The 18,969-nt window shown below is 40.7% G+C and overlaps 2 protein-coding genes across 4 annotated transcripts in view; both read left to right on the top strand.

The window, feature by feature from the left end:
- The window catches only part of LOC143365178 (GTPase-activating Rap/Ran-GAP domain-like protein 3), a 93,323-nt gene extending 86,244 nt beyond the window's left edge, over positions 1–7,079 (top strand). For both annotated transcript variants that reach the window (XM_076805107.1, XM_076805105.1), the window contains 8 exons: positions 152–364; positions 435–706; positions 888–1,173; positions 1,747–2,195; positions 3,470–3,806; positions 3,870–3,956; positions 4,028–4,297; positions 6,230–7,079. In XM_076805107.1, the coding sequence (XP_076661222.1) occupies positions 152–364; positions 435–706; positions 888–1,173; positions 1,747–2,195; positions 3,470–3,806; positions 3,870–3,956; positions 4,028–4,297; positions 6,230–6,483 (2,168 nt within the window). In that variant the 3' untranslated portion in view covers positions 6,484–7,079. The remainder of the gene's footprint in view (positions 1–151; positions 365–434; positions 707–887; positions 1,174–1,746; positions 2,196–3,469; positions 3,807–3,869; positions 3,957–4,027; positions 4,298–6,229) is intronic.
- Positions 7,080–11,547: 4,468 nt separating this feature from the next.
- The window catches only part of Hr39 (nuclear hormone receptor FTZ-F1 beta), a 50,224-nt gene continuing 42,802 nt past the window's right edge, over positions 11,548–18,969 (top strand). For both annotated transcript variants that reach the window (XR_013084510.1, XM_076805104.1), the window contains exon 1: positions 11,548–12,095. The gene's annotated coding sequence lies outside the window, so the exon portion shown is untranslated. The remainder of the gene's footprint in view (positions 12,096–18,969) is intronic.

Here is an 18,969-nt window from a genome sequence, read left to right as displayed (position 1 = left end):
GTCGACATATAGGGTTGAAAATTGGACAAAGTATTTTCTTTGGATAAGCTATCGAATGGCATATTGCAAATTCAATGTGGTTTGATAACCTCCTTCCCGACTACGTCCTTTATTTAACGTATCTTGAATGACACGCGACACGAAATTTCAGGCGACATGACCGGCAAAGAAAGTTATTACACGGTGTACGCGGGCCACGAAGTGATGTACCACGTCAGCACGATGCTGCCATATTCAAAGGACAACCCGCAGCAACTGGAGAGAAAGCGGCACATCGGCAACGATATCGTGAACATTATTTACACAGACGATCCCGACGTCATAGACACATTCAACCCAAATTGCATCAGGAGCCAATTTACGCGTAAGTCGTTTACCCTTGTGGAACGGCGAGACGACGGCTGTCGGAGATTGAACCCGATCTTTTGGCGCAGACGTGTTCGCCGTTGTATCCACCGAGGAGAACAACAAAGGATGGCGCGTGGCCATCTACTGCGACGAGAGCGTCCCTTTGTTCGGACCCAGCCTGCCCTGTCCGCCTGTCTTCGAGGACCCGTTCACCCTACGGGAGTTCTTGCTCGTCAAGCTGATCAACGGCGAGAAGGCCACCTTCAACACACCCACGTTCTCGCGAAAGCGAGAGAGGACCCTGGACGCGCTTCTCAGGGACATGTACCAAGAGCACACGCAGGAGGGCAAGAGCAACGTAAGCTTTACCAGAGAAAACCTTGGATTGCAGACGTAGAGTTCGAACGTAGTATTTTCCTTCGAGAATGCTTCCAGCATGGTGTTACCAACGCGAATTGCAGAAATTTCGATAAGCTTAAACCGCGTATTGGCTGTATCCCCTCTCCCTCCTGGAACGGACACCCGTTGCATTTTCGCAGAGCATGTTAAACCGACGAGCTTTGTCGGATGTGGTGGAGGCTCCAGGTCGACGTCGCGAGGAAACGCGTGCTGTCGAGGTGGTACGCGTCGGCCAGGCTTTGAAGCTGGAAGCCATCGTGCGAGGACTAGCACCCACGTCACTGGCCACTGCTGGCCCATTGAAACCCAGACCTTGGGAGCCGAGATGCATCTATCCGGACTTCCCTCACGAAGTCGTCTGCGGAGACGTTTGGCTGGACAGTAAAGTCATTCTTGCTACGGAGAATGGCACCTTTTTAATAGAAGGTAATGTCCTCTCATGATCCTTACTACACAACTATCTTGCGTACACTGGCCCACGAAAGTATTCGAACGCCCTTTAAATCAGAATAACTTTTTTGAAATTGCACCGAACGACTTGACTTGTCGGAAATAATTTCTATTTTAGGAGCAATTCATTAAAATATTCTCAACCGTTGATCCCCAATTTTAAAAGGACTACAGTAGAACCTCGCTTGTTGCAACCTCGTGTACTGCATGAAATCCTCGCTCGTTGAACACTACCGATTCCCACCACAAGTTCCTAGAAATTCTGGAACTCAAGGTGGGGATTGTGGCGGCGACGCACAACCTCGCATTTTACGCGCATTTTCGGTCCTGTTTCTTGCAACGAACGAGGTTCTACTGTGTTATACAATAACCGGTAAATAAACCGGTGTTAAGATTAACGCTACTCGCTAGATAGCGAGTAGTAATTGTGCTTATCTTTCATTCTTAGAAAAAAACAAACATCAAATTCGGTGTAAGCCGCTTTATTTATTGGCGTACCCCGAGTGAAATGTCATCAAACAAACGATAAACATCCGCTTGATATTTCAGACTGCCTGTCCCACAGAATGATCTTCGACGAGTCCGTACAAATTAAACAGCTAGACGTAGTAGAACAACACGGAATACTACTATTCCGCACGGGAGACAAAGGGAAAGAGAGCAACGTTTACGTATTCCGTTTGAGAGAGTTCGAAAACGGCACCACAGCTAACAGGTCCGGGGAGACATTGAACGAGCGCGACGATGATCACGACTGCGAGGACAACGGCGACGGAGACGACGTTGACGACGACGCCGATGAAAGCGAAGACAATGATTGGGACAATTTCTCACGAGCCACTGCGAAATTCAAGCCGTCGATTCGTCCACGTGGACGCGTCCGTGTGCGTCCCTTGGCTGTCAGGGGACGGTCCCACATTAAAGACAGAAGGCTACCACGGTCAAGAGGCTGCCATTTGTACACCACCACCATGCCTGGCGGTTCTCATCTGCGCATGGTATTCTTTCCGCTTTACTTCTTCGTTCTGACAGTTTTTACTGTTGAGGCTCTCGGGTGTCAGCCGTGTGTCCTTTTAGAACTCTTCTTCTTCTTCGCAGTGTCGCCAGAATAAGACTTGTCTCCCACTCTACCCTTCCCTCTCTACGACGCTATTGCCCCATTTTCCCGCGGCGAGTATACCCACTCTTCAACCACGGCCCGGTCACGTGACGCGTTTCGTCTCTGTCATGCATGTCTCACAATGTCACGCGTCTAATCCGGTTATGACAGAGAGAGGGCAACTGTATTCCCCTCAATTCCCCTGGTCTGGCGGCACTGCTTCTTCGTTGAGACGCAATGTATTGTACAGTAGAACCTCGCTCGTTGCAACGTTTATTGCTCGGAATCCTCATTCGTTGCATACCAACAACACCTACCACGAATTGTTAAGGGCCAAGGGTACTCACGTGACTTTTTTAGAATCAGCAAGTCGGTAACTGCTGTATAATTTCTGTTCACAGCCTTCAGACACAGACTTCAGATCCGTCTTGGTCTTGATCCGACGAGTCTTAAGTATGTGACTAAACTTGTCACATTTTTTGCTCCGTATTATCGATATCATGAATTCTGACGCCAGTAACGTACTTCAAGTTTTTGGCTTTATTTCGCAGAGAATCAAGACAAAATATAGTTCAATTCATAGCTGGAGATATTTTTTAGCGCGCGCTACTCTCGATTACATCCAGAAAACTCATCCAATGGCATAAAAATGCTTGGATTCCACGGCATACACAACTTCAATTTTTGGCCTACTTCTACCGCTTATATTACCAAATATCCGCATAATCTCGTCGGCTCATGACCGGCGTGCGCTAGATTGAACCTTCCTCTTTCGAATGAGCCCTTTCCCAGCGAAAAATATTCTCATATAAGGACGAAAAGTTGAGGCACGTAAAACCATTTTTCGCCTAATTTTGCCGGTAACATAGTTACTCTACCTTACCGTGAATTACGGGGTCTTGATTCTTAAAAGTTCTGGAACGGCTTAGGAAGTGGGGAATAGTATAGTGACTGTAAATCCTTTTGTAGCCTGTGTATACATTTTTGACGTTCCTTTCAGAATTGTTTCTAATGAGTCGGAACAGGAGCTAGCTTTGCTTCAGTAGAACACAAGATACATACATACATAAGGTTTCTGTTCCCTTGATGATGCTATGCTTACACTCGGAAGCCTCGGATCTCTAATTCTTTATATTCCTTTCTTTCATTTTCTCATGATGCAATTACTTTTAGTGCGTGGCAGTTGGCAGACGTCTGACGGTGCTCCAATGGAAACACAGCACAGCTTGGACCGCATGGTGTTCCACGGCGGACACGGACACCGTAGACGGTTTCATGGTGTTGAAAGAGTTCAATGCGAGCGAAACACCATCGCTAGTCACGATGATCGAGAGCACAGACTCTGCCAACGAATGGACCCTCTGTTGTGGAGTTCGGCACCACTTCGAACTGATCGCTGCGAACGGAAGCACCAGGATTCTTCACATCGACGGAACGTCGAAGCCGCACCTGGTCGCGGCCTTGGATCTCTGCGAGGACGAAGAACCGGAATTGATACTCTGCTACAATAGTACGTAAACATACGAAATAATCTCCATAGTATGGTTTTTAATTGGAATCTTCGTGCTCGTAGACACGTGTCATTTCCAAAAACTGGCCGAAGAGAACACCGCGCCATCCGAGTTCGATTTCAATTGGAATTCCGTGCCAGCCGCCATAGGTAAAGTAGCCGTCTATTTGACGAGATTCTCCAGCCCCTGAGGACACTGCCAAACAAATAACTATTTCCAGCCTGTGCCTTCCCGTACGTGATCGCATTCACCAAGGACACCATGGAAATTCGGCTGATCATCAACGGGAATCTGGTGCACACGATGGCCATGCCGAATCTGAATTTAATCACATCGAAGCAAGATATCTTCTTCGCGACGACGGCTCCGGAGTTTCTGCCGAGGAAGTGCGAAAGAATTCGGCTGGACGCGAAGCCTTCGGACAAAGAAGAACCGGTTTCTAGTCCGCCTCCTTTCGCGCAGTCTTCGTCCTCTCGATCTAACTCGCAAAGTATGTACGCTCGTCCGGGAGAAATCATAATTTTCCTACTATTTCTGTAATTCGCGCGGTAGTTTCGCAATGCACGCAACGCTCGGGATGAAACGCAACAAGATTCCTCAAAGCTATCGGCTCGTTTCGTAAGCCTTCGCCGATTTCGTAAACGTAGTCACGCCTCCTCCTTCGGAGTCGATTCGCCAGTCGATTCCTTTTCTTTGTCGGATAAGTGCACGCAGAAATGAACGTTTAGGCTGTTAAAAGTTCAACAGACGATCGTCGCAAGTTTCGCAAGGGCTAATTGTGTCGCATTTGCTGTAAGCGTGCAAGATTTTTGGTACATTGTTTTGGAAGTATGATTAGATTTGAGAGAGTATGAGTAGACTCCGGATTTTTTATTGCAAAATAATAAGTCTCTACATCAATTGCAAAACACAGCAGCTAAATATAAATTTATATTTTTCACTAATAATTTCAGTGTAGCGAAAATAATATATCAATACTCTTAAAGTCTTCTAATCTGTGCACTGTTTTAAACTGCTCCCACTCATTTTTGTTATAAATGCGTAAAATCCGGAGTCTATTGATCACCTTGTAATTATATCATTTACTTGAACCATTCAAACAGACATTCAGAAGATATCGTTTCAATATTGGCTTCGGGCCCAACCCTCTATGCTCTATGAAACTGAAATTAAAAAATTAGCAATCCGATGGCAAAAGTGTGTAGATTCTAGCAGAACATAGGGAAGAGTAGCCTAATTTGGACCAACACCTTGATTGAACCATCAGGTATTTTGAGAAAGAAAAATATTTCAAGAGTTAATAATAATATTAACCTCTTCAGGAACCAATTTTCTAAAGTAGAAAGAAAAGATATACAGGCTGTCTCATTTGAAATTCCCAGGGCAAGTATTCGAAAAATATAAATGTTCTGAAGAAATATTTTAGATGGAAGTTGTATTGCTTGGTGGGAACACATTTATGTTGTTATTTATTTAACCTTGAGATGACATTGAAGAGGACCATAAAGTTAAATTTTGAATGTTTAAATTGGAATTCATATTTTTGATTGTATATTATTATTGCTAACATTGTGACGTTTTCGAAACACTACCTGAACGTAATTTTAGCGTAAGCCATTCCCGAGATATGAACTCTCAAAGTTGACGGGCTTTCCGAGATATTTGCCTTAGGAGTTTAAAATGAGACACCCTGCATAATAATTTCTTGATTGATAATTTTTTGTTTTTACCGTTGTGAGATTCTGTAGTGATTCTGTTGTTCTCCAACAAATTTTTATTTTGTTTTACTTAGAATAATTTTCATTTGAACAGAAAAATAAACGCTTGACGTATCCCTGAAGAAGTATCCCTGAGCAATTATGCTTTGAATCTGGTTTAGCTATCTATAAGATTTTCATCCCCTTAATGTAAAGCCTTCCAGACGTCTTTTGACAGTACTGTGTGTGTGTGATTATCCAATATCATTTGCACAATAAAAAGCGATCCTCCATTTTGATGATATTTCATGACTGAAATTTTGAGATGATAGAGTTGAAACATACACCTGTGTTATAACTAGACTGCGAATTTTTCTGCAAAATAAAAATTGTCCACATTAATTTCAAGCTTACAGGAGCCACATACATTTCTTTTCTTAATGATTGTATTAAGCTGGAAATAATACAACAGTATTTTTAAATTCGTCAAATCTTCTGAATGTTTGCCACAAATGCATAAAATCCGCGGTCTAGTTATCAGCATTTCTGTACCACGCTAAATTTTGAAATTGCGATTGATCGTCTTAAACTTTCGTCCGCAACTGTAAGCGAAGCATCGCGAAGAAAATGTCGATAAACGAGTTCCGTGATAAATAAAGGAATCCGCGGTAAAAATGTTCCTGTGCGTCCGACGAAAAGATGTGATTGTGCTCTTCTTTCCGCAGATAGCCAGAACGATTGGAAGCCGATACGGATCTACCAGATACCACTGCAAACGCTATCCAGGAGCAACCTGTCGATCTGCGCCCAGAGGCGATGCCCCAGCCCCATAGAACCGGAAATCACTTCTGCACCCCCAACTAGCGACAGGACGTTCCTCACCGTAGAGCCTCACAGAGCTCTAAGTCGATCCTGTAGCAGCAGCCCAACCCCGACACCGACAAACCTAATGCCATCGCATTCCCCGTTGAGAAAATAGGTCCGTCCGTCACGGACGAGGTTTTATTCGAATCGGTTCAAAATATTGCGACAGATTGCAGGTACCTGATGCTTGTGCCTCGGTAGGATCGGCAAGAGAATAGGAGACGGAGCGGCGCGCGCGCGCGGCGGCCAACCACACACGGTGCATCGGCCGCTTGGCGATACTATGCGCTTATTGTAGTTAGATTTACTGCCGTTGCGACGCGTTTTGCTATAGGTGTAACCGTACGCGCGAGAAGTGCCCTTGCCGCTAAAGTGGAAAAACTGTCTGCCCGTTGACGACCGTTAATCTAATTAACGGTCTTCGGAGAGCCAGGTGGTCGTGATGGTAACACGAGATTTATGAGATTTTTCGGATAATTATTATTAAACGATTTAAACGTTGATAGAAAGTAACGGGGAAGAACGAGTCCATTCACTTTTTCAAGACTCCGTCTGCCCCCGGGCTGTGTCGCGCATGTTATTTTTAAAAGAATTCTGACTAATAGTGGTTTCGTCTACTTACATTACTCTGACAACCGCCTTACGTACGTGCATACACACAATATGTCCACATGTACATATAAAAAGTGATTAATAAAATGTACGCCAATCAATGATCAACGTTTCTGCTGTTGAACGCGTCCGTCCTTCGACCATTCACCGAGTTACCGTGTCACACGTTACGCATTGTTCCGTTTCTACATTTATGTGTCTGATGGAAATAAAGGAGGAACATTCCGACGGAAATGCCTGTTCACCGTCATTGCGAAACGGTGAATTTGAAAAGCGCGAACGATTCTTTCGAGCTCCGCGTATAGCTACCGGTATCGATGCCGTATACCCTCAGGTACTTTTATTTTCTTGTTTTTTTTTTTGCGAGTTTTGTCACTTCTAGCAGCTCCGTTTGTTCAAAAATGTTCACGATTAATCTAAGAAAACGGAATAGCATTCGTTGATCGTTATTTTCGTCGATTTCCCACGGCGCGGCGCCCGTTCGAAAAAAAATGCAATCGCAATAGTTCGAGTCACTCGACAAGAACGATCTAATCGATATGATCGTCACGGTGGAAAGGACTAAATCACGTTTCCTGAAACGCGTTCAAACGGGTTCGAATCAAACGCATTCCGCGACTTTTTTGCTACATTGCCGGGAATTATAAATGCCAATCGCTGTCAAGCGGGGCTGAAGCAAAATGCTTCGGCGACCCCGGTCAGCCTCGAGCATTGAACCATGATGATTTACGTTTACCTGACTTTATGCTACTACGAACCAAGCCTTGCTACGCGAACGTTTTACTCTCGTTTCTTTCACTGTCTATTTCCCTGAGAAGTTCATTAATGTCGACCCGTTTCGTGTGAAAACGGGCAACCTTAAAATTTAGTGCCGTTCCATTCATGTGTAACTGTAGCTGATGGAAAACATCATCGATCCTTTCCTTCGTACGTTTAACTCTTAAGCGGACTTTCAAAATGTACTTTAAAAATGCAATGATTTTATTGAATTATATTTGTATTTAATATTCATCTCTTTCGAGACGGTAAGTAGAAGCGTAGTGAGATCGTGAAATGTTATCTAAATCCATAAATAGTTGTACATACAATAGTCACACATGAAATAATTATTAGCATAAATTTGAGTGGGAACGCGTCAGTCCAATAATTCGCTTAAGGGTTGAAAACAAACTTACTCCTATTTTTAATCCAGAAACAATTTCAATCTGAAGTACGTAATTATTAGACTGCGCATTTGTGCATTTATGACAAAAACACTAGAACCATAAATGGGATCTAAGAGAATCGAAATATTATCATCAACTTATTCAAGAGATTAAAAGAACAAATAAATTTTTATTTCATTTCTGTAGCTTGCAATTAATGCAGAGAATTTTTATTTTGCATAGGGATCCGTAGTTTAATAATTATCATATATGTTTAATTTCATATCTATTTCGGCATAATAGATAAAGTTGTTCAAACCATCCTTGGTTTTTTGAGTAAATGAAATTCTTATTCTATATACTTAACCATCGAACCGTTTACAGTTTGCGAAAGAAAATAATGCTTTCAATCATTCATACTTCTTTTTGTAAGAATATCAGATTTTTATGCAGTAATAGATTTAGAAAGACGTTATTTTAACAATAAATGCTACCGTAAATATTTTCTACACATTTTTTTAAAGCTGCTCCAATAAAATTATAGCCGTTCTCACCTTTTCGTTACAAAATTCATAATCCGAAATAATGGTATACTCGAGTATACAAGATTTGCGATAATTATAAAATTAAAATATAAAAAGAAAACCAGATTAAGGCGCTACATACCCTTGGCAAAATAAAAAAATTATTTTTTCTGAAATGGTATATTATATTAGAAATGGTATGTTCTGTTAATACGATCCTTCTGGCATACTTCCTTATAGTTTTATACTTATAGTTACGGAAGTGCAGTCGTATTCCAAGATGTTAACGAATAATTGGAGCTTTGAATACGTTCCTCTTGTAACCTAGTTCACAAAATTGATACAAAAAATATCTGATAGACTGCTGGACCAGTATGGATAAAGTTTTACAATAACATTCTTAAGACAAGCGAATTTTTTATTCGTACATTTTCCTTTTTTCACGGACAAAAGAAGCTAAAAGCTTAAATAAAAAATTATATACATATTTGAATTCAAATTTTTGTAACTATTTTTAAACTTATCTTCGACAAGGACCAATTTTTCTTGTCTTATTTACTGCTGCATTGTGGTTTTCATTTTGAAAAAATCGAATTTCAAAAGAATTTGTTTCAATACGTAAAATTAACGTATTTATGCAATTCATGTTACGAGATATTGATAGCTGAATTTGTAAACGTGTTTTTTCGAAATTGGTTGGCTCAAAAATTGACCAATTCACGCTAAAATTTGAGAGGATCTTCTGCACATATCCTGCCCATACCAGCGAACCAAAATTTTAAAAATCCGTATTTTTCCTTATTTTTTTAACGTGCAAAAGGCTTAAAAATATTTCAAAAATTAAGATTTTTAATTTATCTTGGTTCAGATCATAGCCATACTCATACGGATTGACATACTTCCTCATTTTTTGTTTTCGTTCAGCAGGAGAACTGTAATCATGGCAAAAAATACATTACTGAGCAAAATCCTAACGCAAAAAGTTCCATAGTTTCTCTGGAAAAAAATTCCTAAAAATTGTTGAAAAATGGCCGCGAAAACCAGAAATACCCCCTTAATATAACATTTTAAAAATCGTACATTAGATAAAACCCACGAAGATATCATCTGGTTTCAAAAACACTGTTTTGTAAATGTGTTTTCTGGAAAATAGCTGCCACGTTCTTCTAGCTTAAGACATTTAGCTGAATTTTTCAGCAAATTACTTATGTATCATATAATAAAATGTATATGTATTCATTTTTCAAAGAAACGTGATTTTATATGTGAAAAAATTATTAAATTTCTCTTATTTTTCAACTGTTAAAAGGTATATAACCCCTTAAGGAAAATTCGATTTTTCCAGCATCAACATATAACAGTAACGCTACAAATAGACTGTAAAGATTTCTGAGCTTGTAACACCTGCAAATTTGTCAAATTCAAGGAAATACATTTTCAAGCATGAATGACGTGTCTACTTTATTGTTAGCATACGGACACAATTGGTCCGGAAAATAAATTTTTTCCTTGTTCCGAGGTTTACCGGAGTGTTCTGGTGATACGCAAATTAGCATAAAGCCCCTCGGTCTATCCGTCACACAGTGGGCCAGAATCGCAATAAGCTGGACAAAAATCATGTCTCTGTTAATTATACATTATCAATACTAACGGAACAGTATTTGGGGCTTTTGGGATTGTAGAATCAACTTCTGGTATTACTTATTTGCTACAACGAGAAACTAGAAATTGCTGTAAATAGTCTTTATAAAACTACTCTTATGGGGAGAGGGGGTCAATCTAATAAATTAAAACTTTGTAACAAAAATACAACATAAAATAAAATAACGTAGAATAAACATTTAGAATAAAAAATTTCTAATGTGATTTTAAGCAATTAATATCTTATGGGCATACCCTCGGAAATAAATAGTTAAACCAAATTTATAGAATAGAGAAAATTACAAAAAAACATAATTTGAATAAAAATTAGCAATGAAATTGATATTAAATTATGATTATTCCAGCACACCATCTTTTTTCAACACGTTGGACAACTTTCTTCGACTTATTACAAAATTACTTCCTAAAGCAAAAACTTGTCTCACGTTTACAGCTGCAAGTTGCTGCAACGAAATTGTAAGTTCATCTCAACATCTCCTAAATGTAATAATGGAAAAATTTCGATATACCTGACCACACCAAAGAAGGTAAAACATTCTTATCCTAGTCCAACATAAATAAAATCGAATATTATGTTAAGTGGTAGTGTAGTAGTGAAAAAAATCCATACTAAATTGGCATGAACTTGTTTCAAGTAACTTGAACTTGACTATTATTTGTTTAACAAATGGGATCAGATATAAGTCTGCGTCCTTTTCAGTGTATCTCAATTAACTTATTTTGCGAAAAGATCTGATTCTAATCTTCACTTGGCCGGCATTTTTTCAATGAAAATTTTTTACTATATGAAAAATTTATATACGCATACATATATGTATTAGGGGTACCCGTAAGTAATGTCGTTTTTACTGATTAATTAAACATTGCTACATTATTCGTAAACTACATACTCATCGAATTTATTAACATTTAGTTCGTAGTGTGCTTATTGTAAAATTAATCTGTAACTAATGAATCTATACTGAATGTTAAGCAAAATAGAACTTTACATGTATATCAGGAAACAGCATTACTTATGGGTACCCTTAACAGAACCGACATGTTACGCAAAATTCTCAAGTTTGTTCCTGGCCATTCTAGTGGCTAGTGCGGCCCTCGAATCTGTTCTATGACATGAAAATTTTCGAGCTAATTCCAGGTATTTTATGGAAATGTGCCCGACTGTTGGTCAGGAAAAAGAAATTACGAAGGTCTAGAAAAGAGGGTTTTTTAAATAGCGAAGGGTGCGCGAAATCTTTTGAGTGGCAATGTATACATATATGTAGAGACAGAGTGGAGGCGCGACAGGATGGACCATCTGGTGGCGATGCACTGTACTATCGGCAGTGGCTCCGTGCACGAGCGTAGAAAGAGAAAAAGAGAGAAAGAGAGACACAGGTAGGAGACGAGGTTGTGGTGTGAGGTAGCCACCAGTCAACAGCGGAGACGGAGACGGAGACGGAGACAGAGAGTCCGAGGTAGCCCGTGCCTGTAGCTGCCCGTGGCTTGTTGTAACTCGTTGTAACGTGACGCGAAGGTGTGCCATGCTCTTTCGGGTGCCTGTTACTTCGTCCGAAGACGCCCGATCACGAGTCTGCCGAAGTGTCGCGTATTCAGTGTCGGTAGTGTTGTGATCCGGGCTGTCCGGCTGGGCTTCGTGTACCAATGAAAAAACTATTGCCGACACGCATCATCGTGGAAAACTGTCAAGAGTGTCGTCGTGTCTCGGACGCTGCGCTCGAACGCGAAACGATCGGATAAGTGTCGAGACCGCGGGCCATCGCTACACGAACGACGAGCATAAGGTAAGGCAGGCAGGCTACACGCGGAAGCATAACAGCGGAAACGAGGTGAACGTCGAAAAACGTCCCTGTGTCTCTCGAGGCAGTCGAACGTCGAGCGTTCAGAGGTTATGTTTCCCGATGACCCCTCGACGCGCTCGCTCCTCCTTTTCCTCGTCCGTCCCCTTTCCTTTCCATTCCATTCCATTCCATTCCTTTCATCCTTTCACCCTTCTCTCTCTCCCTCTCTTTCTCTCTCACTCTCTCACTCTCTCTCCCCCCCTCTCTCTTCTCTCTTCGTCTACTGCTTCTCGCTCTCGGTCCCCGTCTCCGTCGTTTGGTTTTTTTACTTCTTTTTCACTGAACGAATTTCTCGCCGATAGAAAACCGTTCTCTGCTTTATCAGCGCGACTGGTTCCCTAATGCCGCGATAAACCAGACCCGTCCAAGAATTTCGCGGCGTTCGGTGAACCCGCTCAATCCGCGATCGGCCCGAATCTTTCTCCGCTTTCGGCGTCTCTCCCTTTTGTCTCAGCGTATCCTTCTTCGTCTTCTTTTTTCTTTCTCTTTCTCGTTCTCGTTCCCGGCCGCGGAGGTACTCGCTCACGCTCGATCTCTCACACACCCACCCGAGTATTCCGCTTCTGTCCTGCGAGACCGTGTCGCAGCCTTTCTCGTGGTAACGAGTTTCGTAACCTTCCCCGATAACCAGAGTCTCAGACTATCAGCTGTCACCCTCTGCGCCTTTACCACCTGTCCGAAACTTTACCATCTCCTCTCTCTCTCTCTCTCTCTCTCTCGCTCTCGCGCACTCTTTCTATTTCACCCACTCCTCCCAACCTATCTGCTCTTTCTAAATCGTTCGACCATCCACTTTGCTGTCATCCGCGAATAAAGAGATCGTTTCCCGGGGTTTTTCTCATGATTCTACAAATTTCACCGTAGACGCGGGACAGACGGGAGATACATAGACGCGCGTGTTCAAGAACGTGGAGAGGTAATCGGAGCAGCAAGCGGAGGCTAACCGAGTTGGACAGTCATGTTGATATTTCGGCGCGCAGGCTTTCTTGCTTGACAGCGTGACCGGCCTTGAGCCCCTCCGCGTCCTCCTCCAGCACCCTTCGCCACCATCCCCACCATATCCAGACTAATACACGATATACACTGCAGATCAGTGCTCCTCAACGCGAGATTCTTGCGTCCGGAGATTTTCTTCGATCCCGCGCGCACACCACCGACTTCTTTCTCTTCTATCCGGCGCGGCGCGACACGTCGGCTGCATATGGACGGTTTCGCGTTCCAAGTGAACCCGTTAAGTCACGAAGACGAGTTATCGTCTCGGTCAAACAACCACCGCCCTGGCCTACCTTCTTCTCCCTCCGTTCTTCACTCTTCTACACTGCAACGTGCAGAGTTTTCGACGATTTTATAGTCTTACGAATTAACCGTCAGGTGGTGGACGGTTTGAAAGTCAGACAAAAGGGGAAACTATGATCATTGCCGATCCACGACAGGCTATTGTACTTGAATGTATACCGAATACGAACCTGTTTCACCATAGTTTATCCGAATACACTTACATTTTTATAGTTAGAATAATTCCTGACCCAGCCTCACCATCGGTTCATTCTTCTCGAGAGGAAGTAATTTTAAGGTTAACTCGCAGTGAAAATCGTACAGTGTGTATCGACATTTAACCAAGTTAAACATTTTAACTAAGTTTGGTAACAAGATAAGAATTTTGAAAAAAAATGCATCACCAACTTCTAGTTCAACATATTTTCATATCCTTAAAAAAATAGAAATAAAATTAGTAAAAGAAATGGAAATTAATAGAAATTATTATTATTAGTATTTAAAGAAATAGAAATTAGTTTTTTACTATAAAAATGTGACCGAAGCAGACGTCACTTTCAAAATCGTGCAAGATACGAAACGGCGCATAATTACATAATTACATTGAAAGAAATCAATTTTAATATTTCATGGGATATCCTTTGTTATTTATAACTTGTAATCGTCGTGGCATTGACTTTACTAATTTTTCTAAAAAATTTGGTTCAATCTTTACGCATGCCATCTACAATGCTTCTTTTAATTGATTTTTATTCGATATTTCAAATTCCTTCAATTTTATTTTCAATTTCTGCCAAACGTTCTTTATAATATTTTAAACCCAGTGATTGCGGCGGTGTTTCAGTCACAATGGGGCAATTATACAATAGCCATGCTTGTGCCACTCTAGACTTATGCTTAGGTTCGTTCCATAAAACACAAATAAATTCAATATTCCTAATTTGTGGGCACTGTCCTTCAAATTCTAAAATGCTTAAATAAATACATTGTCCATAATTCCAACTGTAAATTCTAAATTTCGGACTATGAAGTAGAGTAGTCGGGTCAGTATAGTAGGCACAAACACAATCCCAGTACGCTTCAATTGTTGGGGCACTTTCATTTGGATTCTTTTTCACTTTTTCATCTTTCGTCACTTTCCGTTAGCTTCACCTATGGCTTAATTTTCTCTTTGTTCTTCCAACGGTTTCTCTCTGTAAAACGTTTTCGCAATGCCTCTATAAGACATTCCATTCTTCATATGCCGAATTACATGTTCGCGTTCTGCAGTTGTTGTTTGCCTCGATTTTCAATTATTTTTATGGCAATCGCCTCACAAACCTTAGTCGGGGTGTACACGAATTGTAAGTTGAAAGAACCGAATTGCCAAAAAAAGATCGAAACGAACATGAACGACACATTCAAATAAACACGGGAAATTCAAATGTACAATTTTGGACGTGAAGTTAACTTCCGTCGCTTCTTAGTTTCAATGAATTTTCGGCAGTAAAAAATAATTTCTATTTTCTTGCATGAAACATGACAATATGTTGAACTAGAAGGTGGTAATTCAATTTTTGTCGAAATCTTTTTCCTGTTACTAAACTCAGTTAAAATGTCCGTCGATGTATTACGTACGATTTTCACCGTGACTGTAGGTGCCGATCGATCGGCGAAACCCCTCGACAATACAATATTTTTACCGATGTTCGCGCAAATTTCCAGCTGCCCTCAACTTAATCACCACGGGCGATAAGTGCATTCTCGTCGAAACGTTATCCTAGCGTTATCGAATCGAAGGTCGAACGTGGAATCTAGCTCGTAGACGCTAGACGTTATCTTCGATCAAGGAACTTCAAACCGAGCAAGTCTCCGCGACGTATTCTACCTGGGAGGCATGCCGGTTAAATCCGTTGTAAGCGCGACACACCGACGCTTCCAGCGTAACCGTTTTATAATCGAGGAAAGAAAGCGCGAAAATCTCTCGAGACAGAGCACGAGTGATAGAGTAGGAGAGAGAGAGAGATAGAGCGACGATGGAGAGAGAGAGAAGGGGGGTGGTGGGTAGAAGTTGGCTCGAGAAAGAGAAATAAAAAGCGCGGGTAACGGAGAGGGAGAAAAATAGATTGAAGAGATGGAGGGGCGCGAGAAAATCGCTCGCTCGAGGCTGACTGTTACAGAAAAAAGGAAACGGGATCGAATGGATGGGGCGTTAGTCTATAGCGGTATATGTGTATGTGTACACAACGAGTAATAACGCGATTAACGCGACATTGAAGCCTGATACTCATTACCGATACGAGACTGCAGCGTACTGATTAACGTTTAAATGAGTCGGTGATTCGTCAGACTAGAATTTTAGTCACCTTCGATTGATAACAGCCGGGTTTTATCGCCGATAGTTTTCCCATTTTATTGGCCGATATGCCGATAAATGTATCCACTGTATAACCGCGGCTACGAGACTTTTTATTGCGGCTCTAAAGATCTCTGTTTTAGAATACTCTTCTTGATGTAATTCTTTCCTCTATTTTTGAATACCGTGTACAACGTGCCGTAACCTGTGTTACTCTACATTCGCAGTAGTTACTCTTTTACAGTATCTTAGTCAAGGCAGAACCAGAGGTTACTGTTAAGGATAGTAGCGTTATTATCGTTAATACGTGATTACGATTACTTAATCTTGGTCACTCGTTGATAAAATTTGATGTCATCGATAATATCGCGTATACAGTCTACTTATAATGAAAGAATTACTAGTAAAACGTATGTTCGTGATGAAGATTTTAAACGGAAGTGAAAGTTATTAAAAAAAATAATAAAACATTCTGGTTTCTTGAGGTAAAGTTTAACCTCGCTAAAGGTACAGATTGAAAAGAAGAAGAAAAAGTAAGCTGCATCGCAAGCTGAGTCGTAAAATTCGAACGCCGAGGCTGCAGCATCGTAGTCGTACACGTTGTCACCACAGAGCACTTTCTGTTGTCACCGTCTGTTGTTTCCGTTGTCTTGTAACCGAGTGACCAGGAACGTGCGATACTTTCGAGTAGAAGTTTTCAAAAACGAAAAGCTATTCTGACGAGCGTGGCACGAGATGTTTGGTAACATTAGATACATAGTGGAACTGCAGTATCGCCAGATGAGGGGAGGGAGCACGAATCGAGGGTAGCAGATATACCAGAAAGTAATATCTCGTAATTACCATTCTCGTAATATTTGGTAGCCAATACCAAAGTATGCACGACAGAGACGAAACACGGCACGTGACCGGACCGCGGCGGAAGCGTGGGGAATAGTGCGGTAGAAGGGGAAATTAGAATGGGGGGGGATAAGTCTTGATCTGGCCACTCTGAATGAGTTAGTATCGCCAGGTGAGGGGAGGGAGCAAGAATTGAGGGGAAAAAGTTACCCTCCCTCTGCCAGTACCGGGATATGCACGACAGAGACGAAACGTGTCGAAAACTTGGGGAATAGCGCGGTAGAAGGGAAAATTGAAATGGAGGGGACAAGTCTTGATCTGGCGACTCTGAGTAGAAGTTGTACCTAGTGTCATTCGAAAAGCGATCTCCACACCTTGGCACTCCCCTTGTTAGTGCGCTGGGACTGGGGGCAACACGCAAGTAAAAGCCGTTGGCAGCGGCGGCGACGGGTCTGTCCGTCTGTCCGCGACACTGCCTCCCGTGGTAATCGCTACTCGAGATTGCGCAAGCTTCTTCTCGATCTTATCACGACCGCAGAATGTATACATTACACGTGCATGCACGAGCCAGATCGTGCGTACATGCAAACACGCTCTCCGTCCCTGGCTACGTAGAGGAATGAACCAACGTTCCTCGAGCGTGCAGACCGTGTACCGAAATTGGCGCGAACTTTAAAACAGTCTTTCTCCACACGCGTTACTGCGAACCAGACTTGCGCATTATGCAAATTAATTATTTGAAATGTCATAGTCGACATAATATATTATTATATTTGTCCACGTGTTTTTTGAAATAGCCACGTGTTCTTTTATTTGAACAGGCAAATAATCTTTATTTTGATTGTTTCGTTATTTGTCAAGGAATAGAGTAATAATACTGATCACGGTGTGTAGACATAAGCGAGCGTGATTCTAATATTTAAAAGGAGCAGAATTCAGTTTGACAGTGAAGAAGTATAACACGTATGTTAAGAGTTATGTTAAAAATTATAAATTCATTTTATTTAAATAACTTGTTATTTCATTATTTATTTGATCAAATACTTTTTCAAATAAAATCTTCAATACTCTCTAATTCTATTTAGTCCGAAATACAGATTTGTAATAATGTGTCACGCATATAACTCGGTTAAAGTTGCTATTATACGGCTCAGTTAATTCATTAATTTTGTTCAACATTTTATGTAGAATAATTTGTTATTTTACTTGTCAAGTAGCTGAAATAAAAAACTATTTTAACATATTTCACTTGAATTGGACACAACACAAAATTGCTTTCTTTATTTATCAAGTAAAAATAATCAATTATTTGAAGTAAAAAATCATTTCAAATGGTCATTTGTTATCTTACCTCAAATAAAATGTGCCCAACCTGCTGTGAACACTATTATTTCATTATTAGATTGTTGCATATGAATGACGAATTTTTAACAGTAATAGGACGGCCAAAAAGTATTGTACTCTGACTTTTGATGGGTCATTTTAAAGGAAAAGTTTCAATCTTCAAATCTGTAGTGTATTGTTGCGTAAGAAAATTTTCGTATTCTCGTTAGAGACGTTTAAATTTTCAAAATTTTAAACAAAAAACCTATGCTTTTACTCCCCCTCTTGCACAGTGCGTAAATAGCATAGAAAAAAAAACTAAAAAGAGATTCTGCAAGAAGCACGCTTTAAAAGGAGCCCGAAGATGGATTGTTGTATTGGAGATTGAATAATTGAGTCCTGTGAGATAGAGAAAATGCATAGAAAATGATGGAGATTATCTTCGGTGGTAGTATGTATCTTGATTGTTTGTAAATAATCAATAAATTCGGAAAGTGATGGCTACGAATTTATTTCTACACCTAATATTATCAAGGAACTAACACAGCAATATTGTAAGTAGACAGCGGGTCTTTATGCGAAATAAAATTTTTTTCTAGAATTACAAAAAACTGGAGTGAAATAGAAATTTATTTTCTTTCTTAATATGTTTAATAGGTGGAAAATAATGTTACAGTATTTTTCAATTCTCGTAATGCTTTCACTATTTTAAACTACACCTACTCATTTTTGTCATACGTGCATAAAATTCGCTGTCTAATCATAAGTATAATTTATAATAATTATAAAAGTCTAAAAATCTCGTTTAAAAACGCTATTTCTTAAGGTATCTAAGAAATTAAAGGATGTGAGCCAATAACATTTTTTTAAGTTGACTATTTTCAACTTGGAAATATAGATACCTACAAGATAATTGAAGGAAAAATTATGTTAATGGATGGTACCAGCACGAGCTAGTTATGTTGAAATTTTTTCATTTTTTGGGAATCTTGCTGACTAGTTCATCCATTTTTAGGTAAACTCATGTGTGTAAATCTATGAATC

Source organism: Halictus rubicundus, chromosome 2 (assembly GCF_050948215.1).
Source record: "Halictus rubicundus isolate RS-2024b chromosome 2, iyHalRubi1_principal, whole genome shotgun sequence".
Taxonomy (NCBI): domain Eukaryota; kingdom Metazoa; phylum Arthropoda; class Insecta; order Hymenoptera; family Halictidae; genus Halictus; species Halictus rubicundus.
This window is presented reverse-complemented; position numbering and strand designations above follow the sequence as displayed.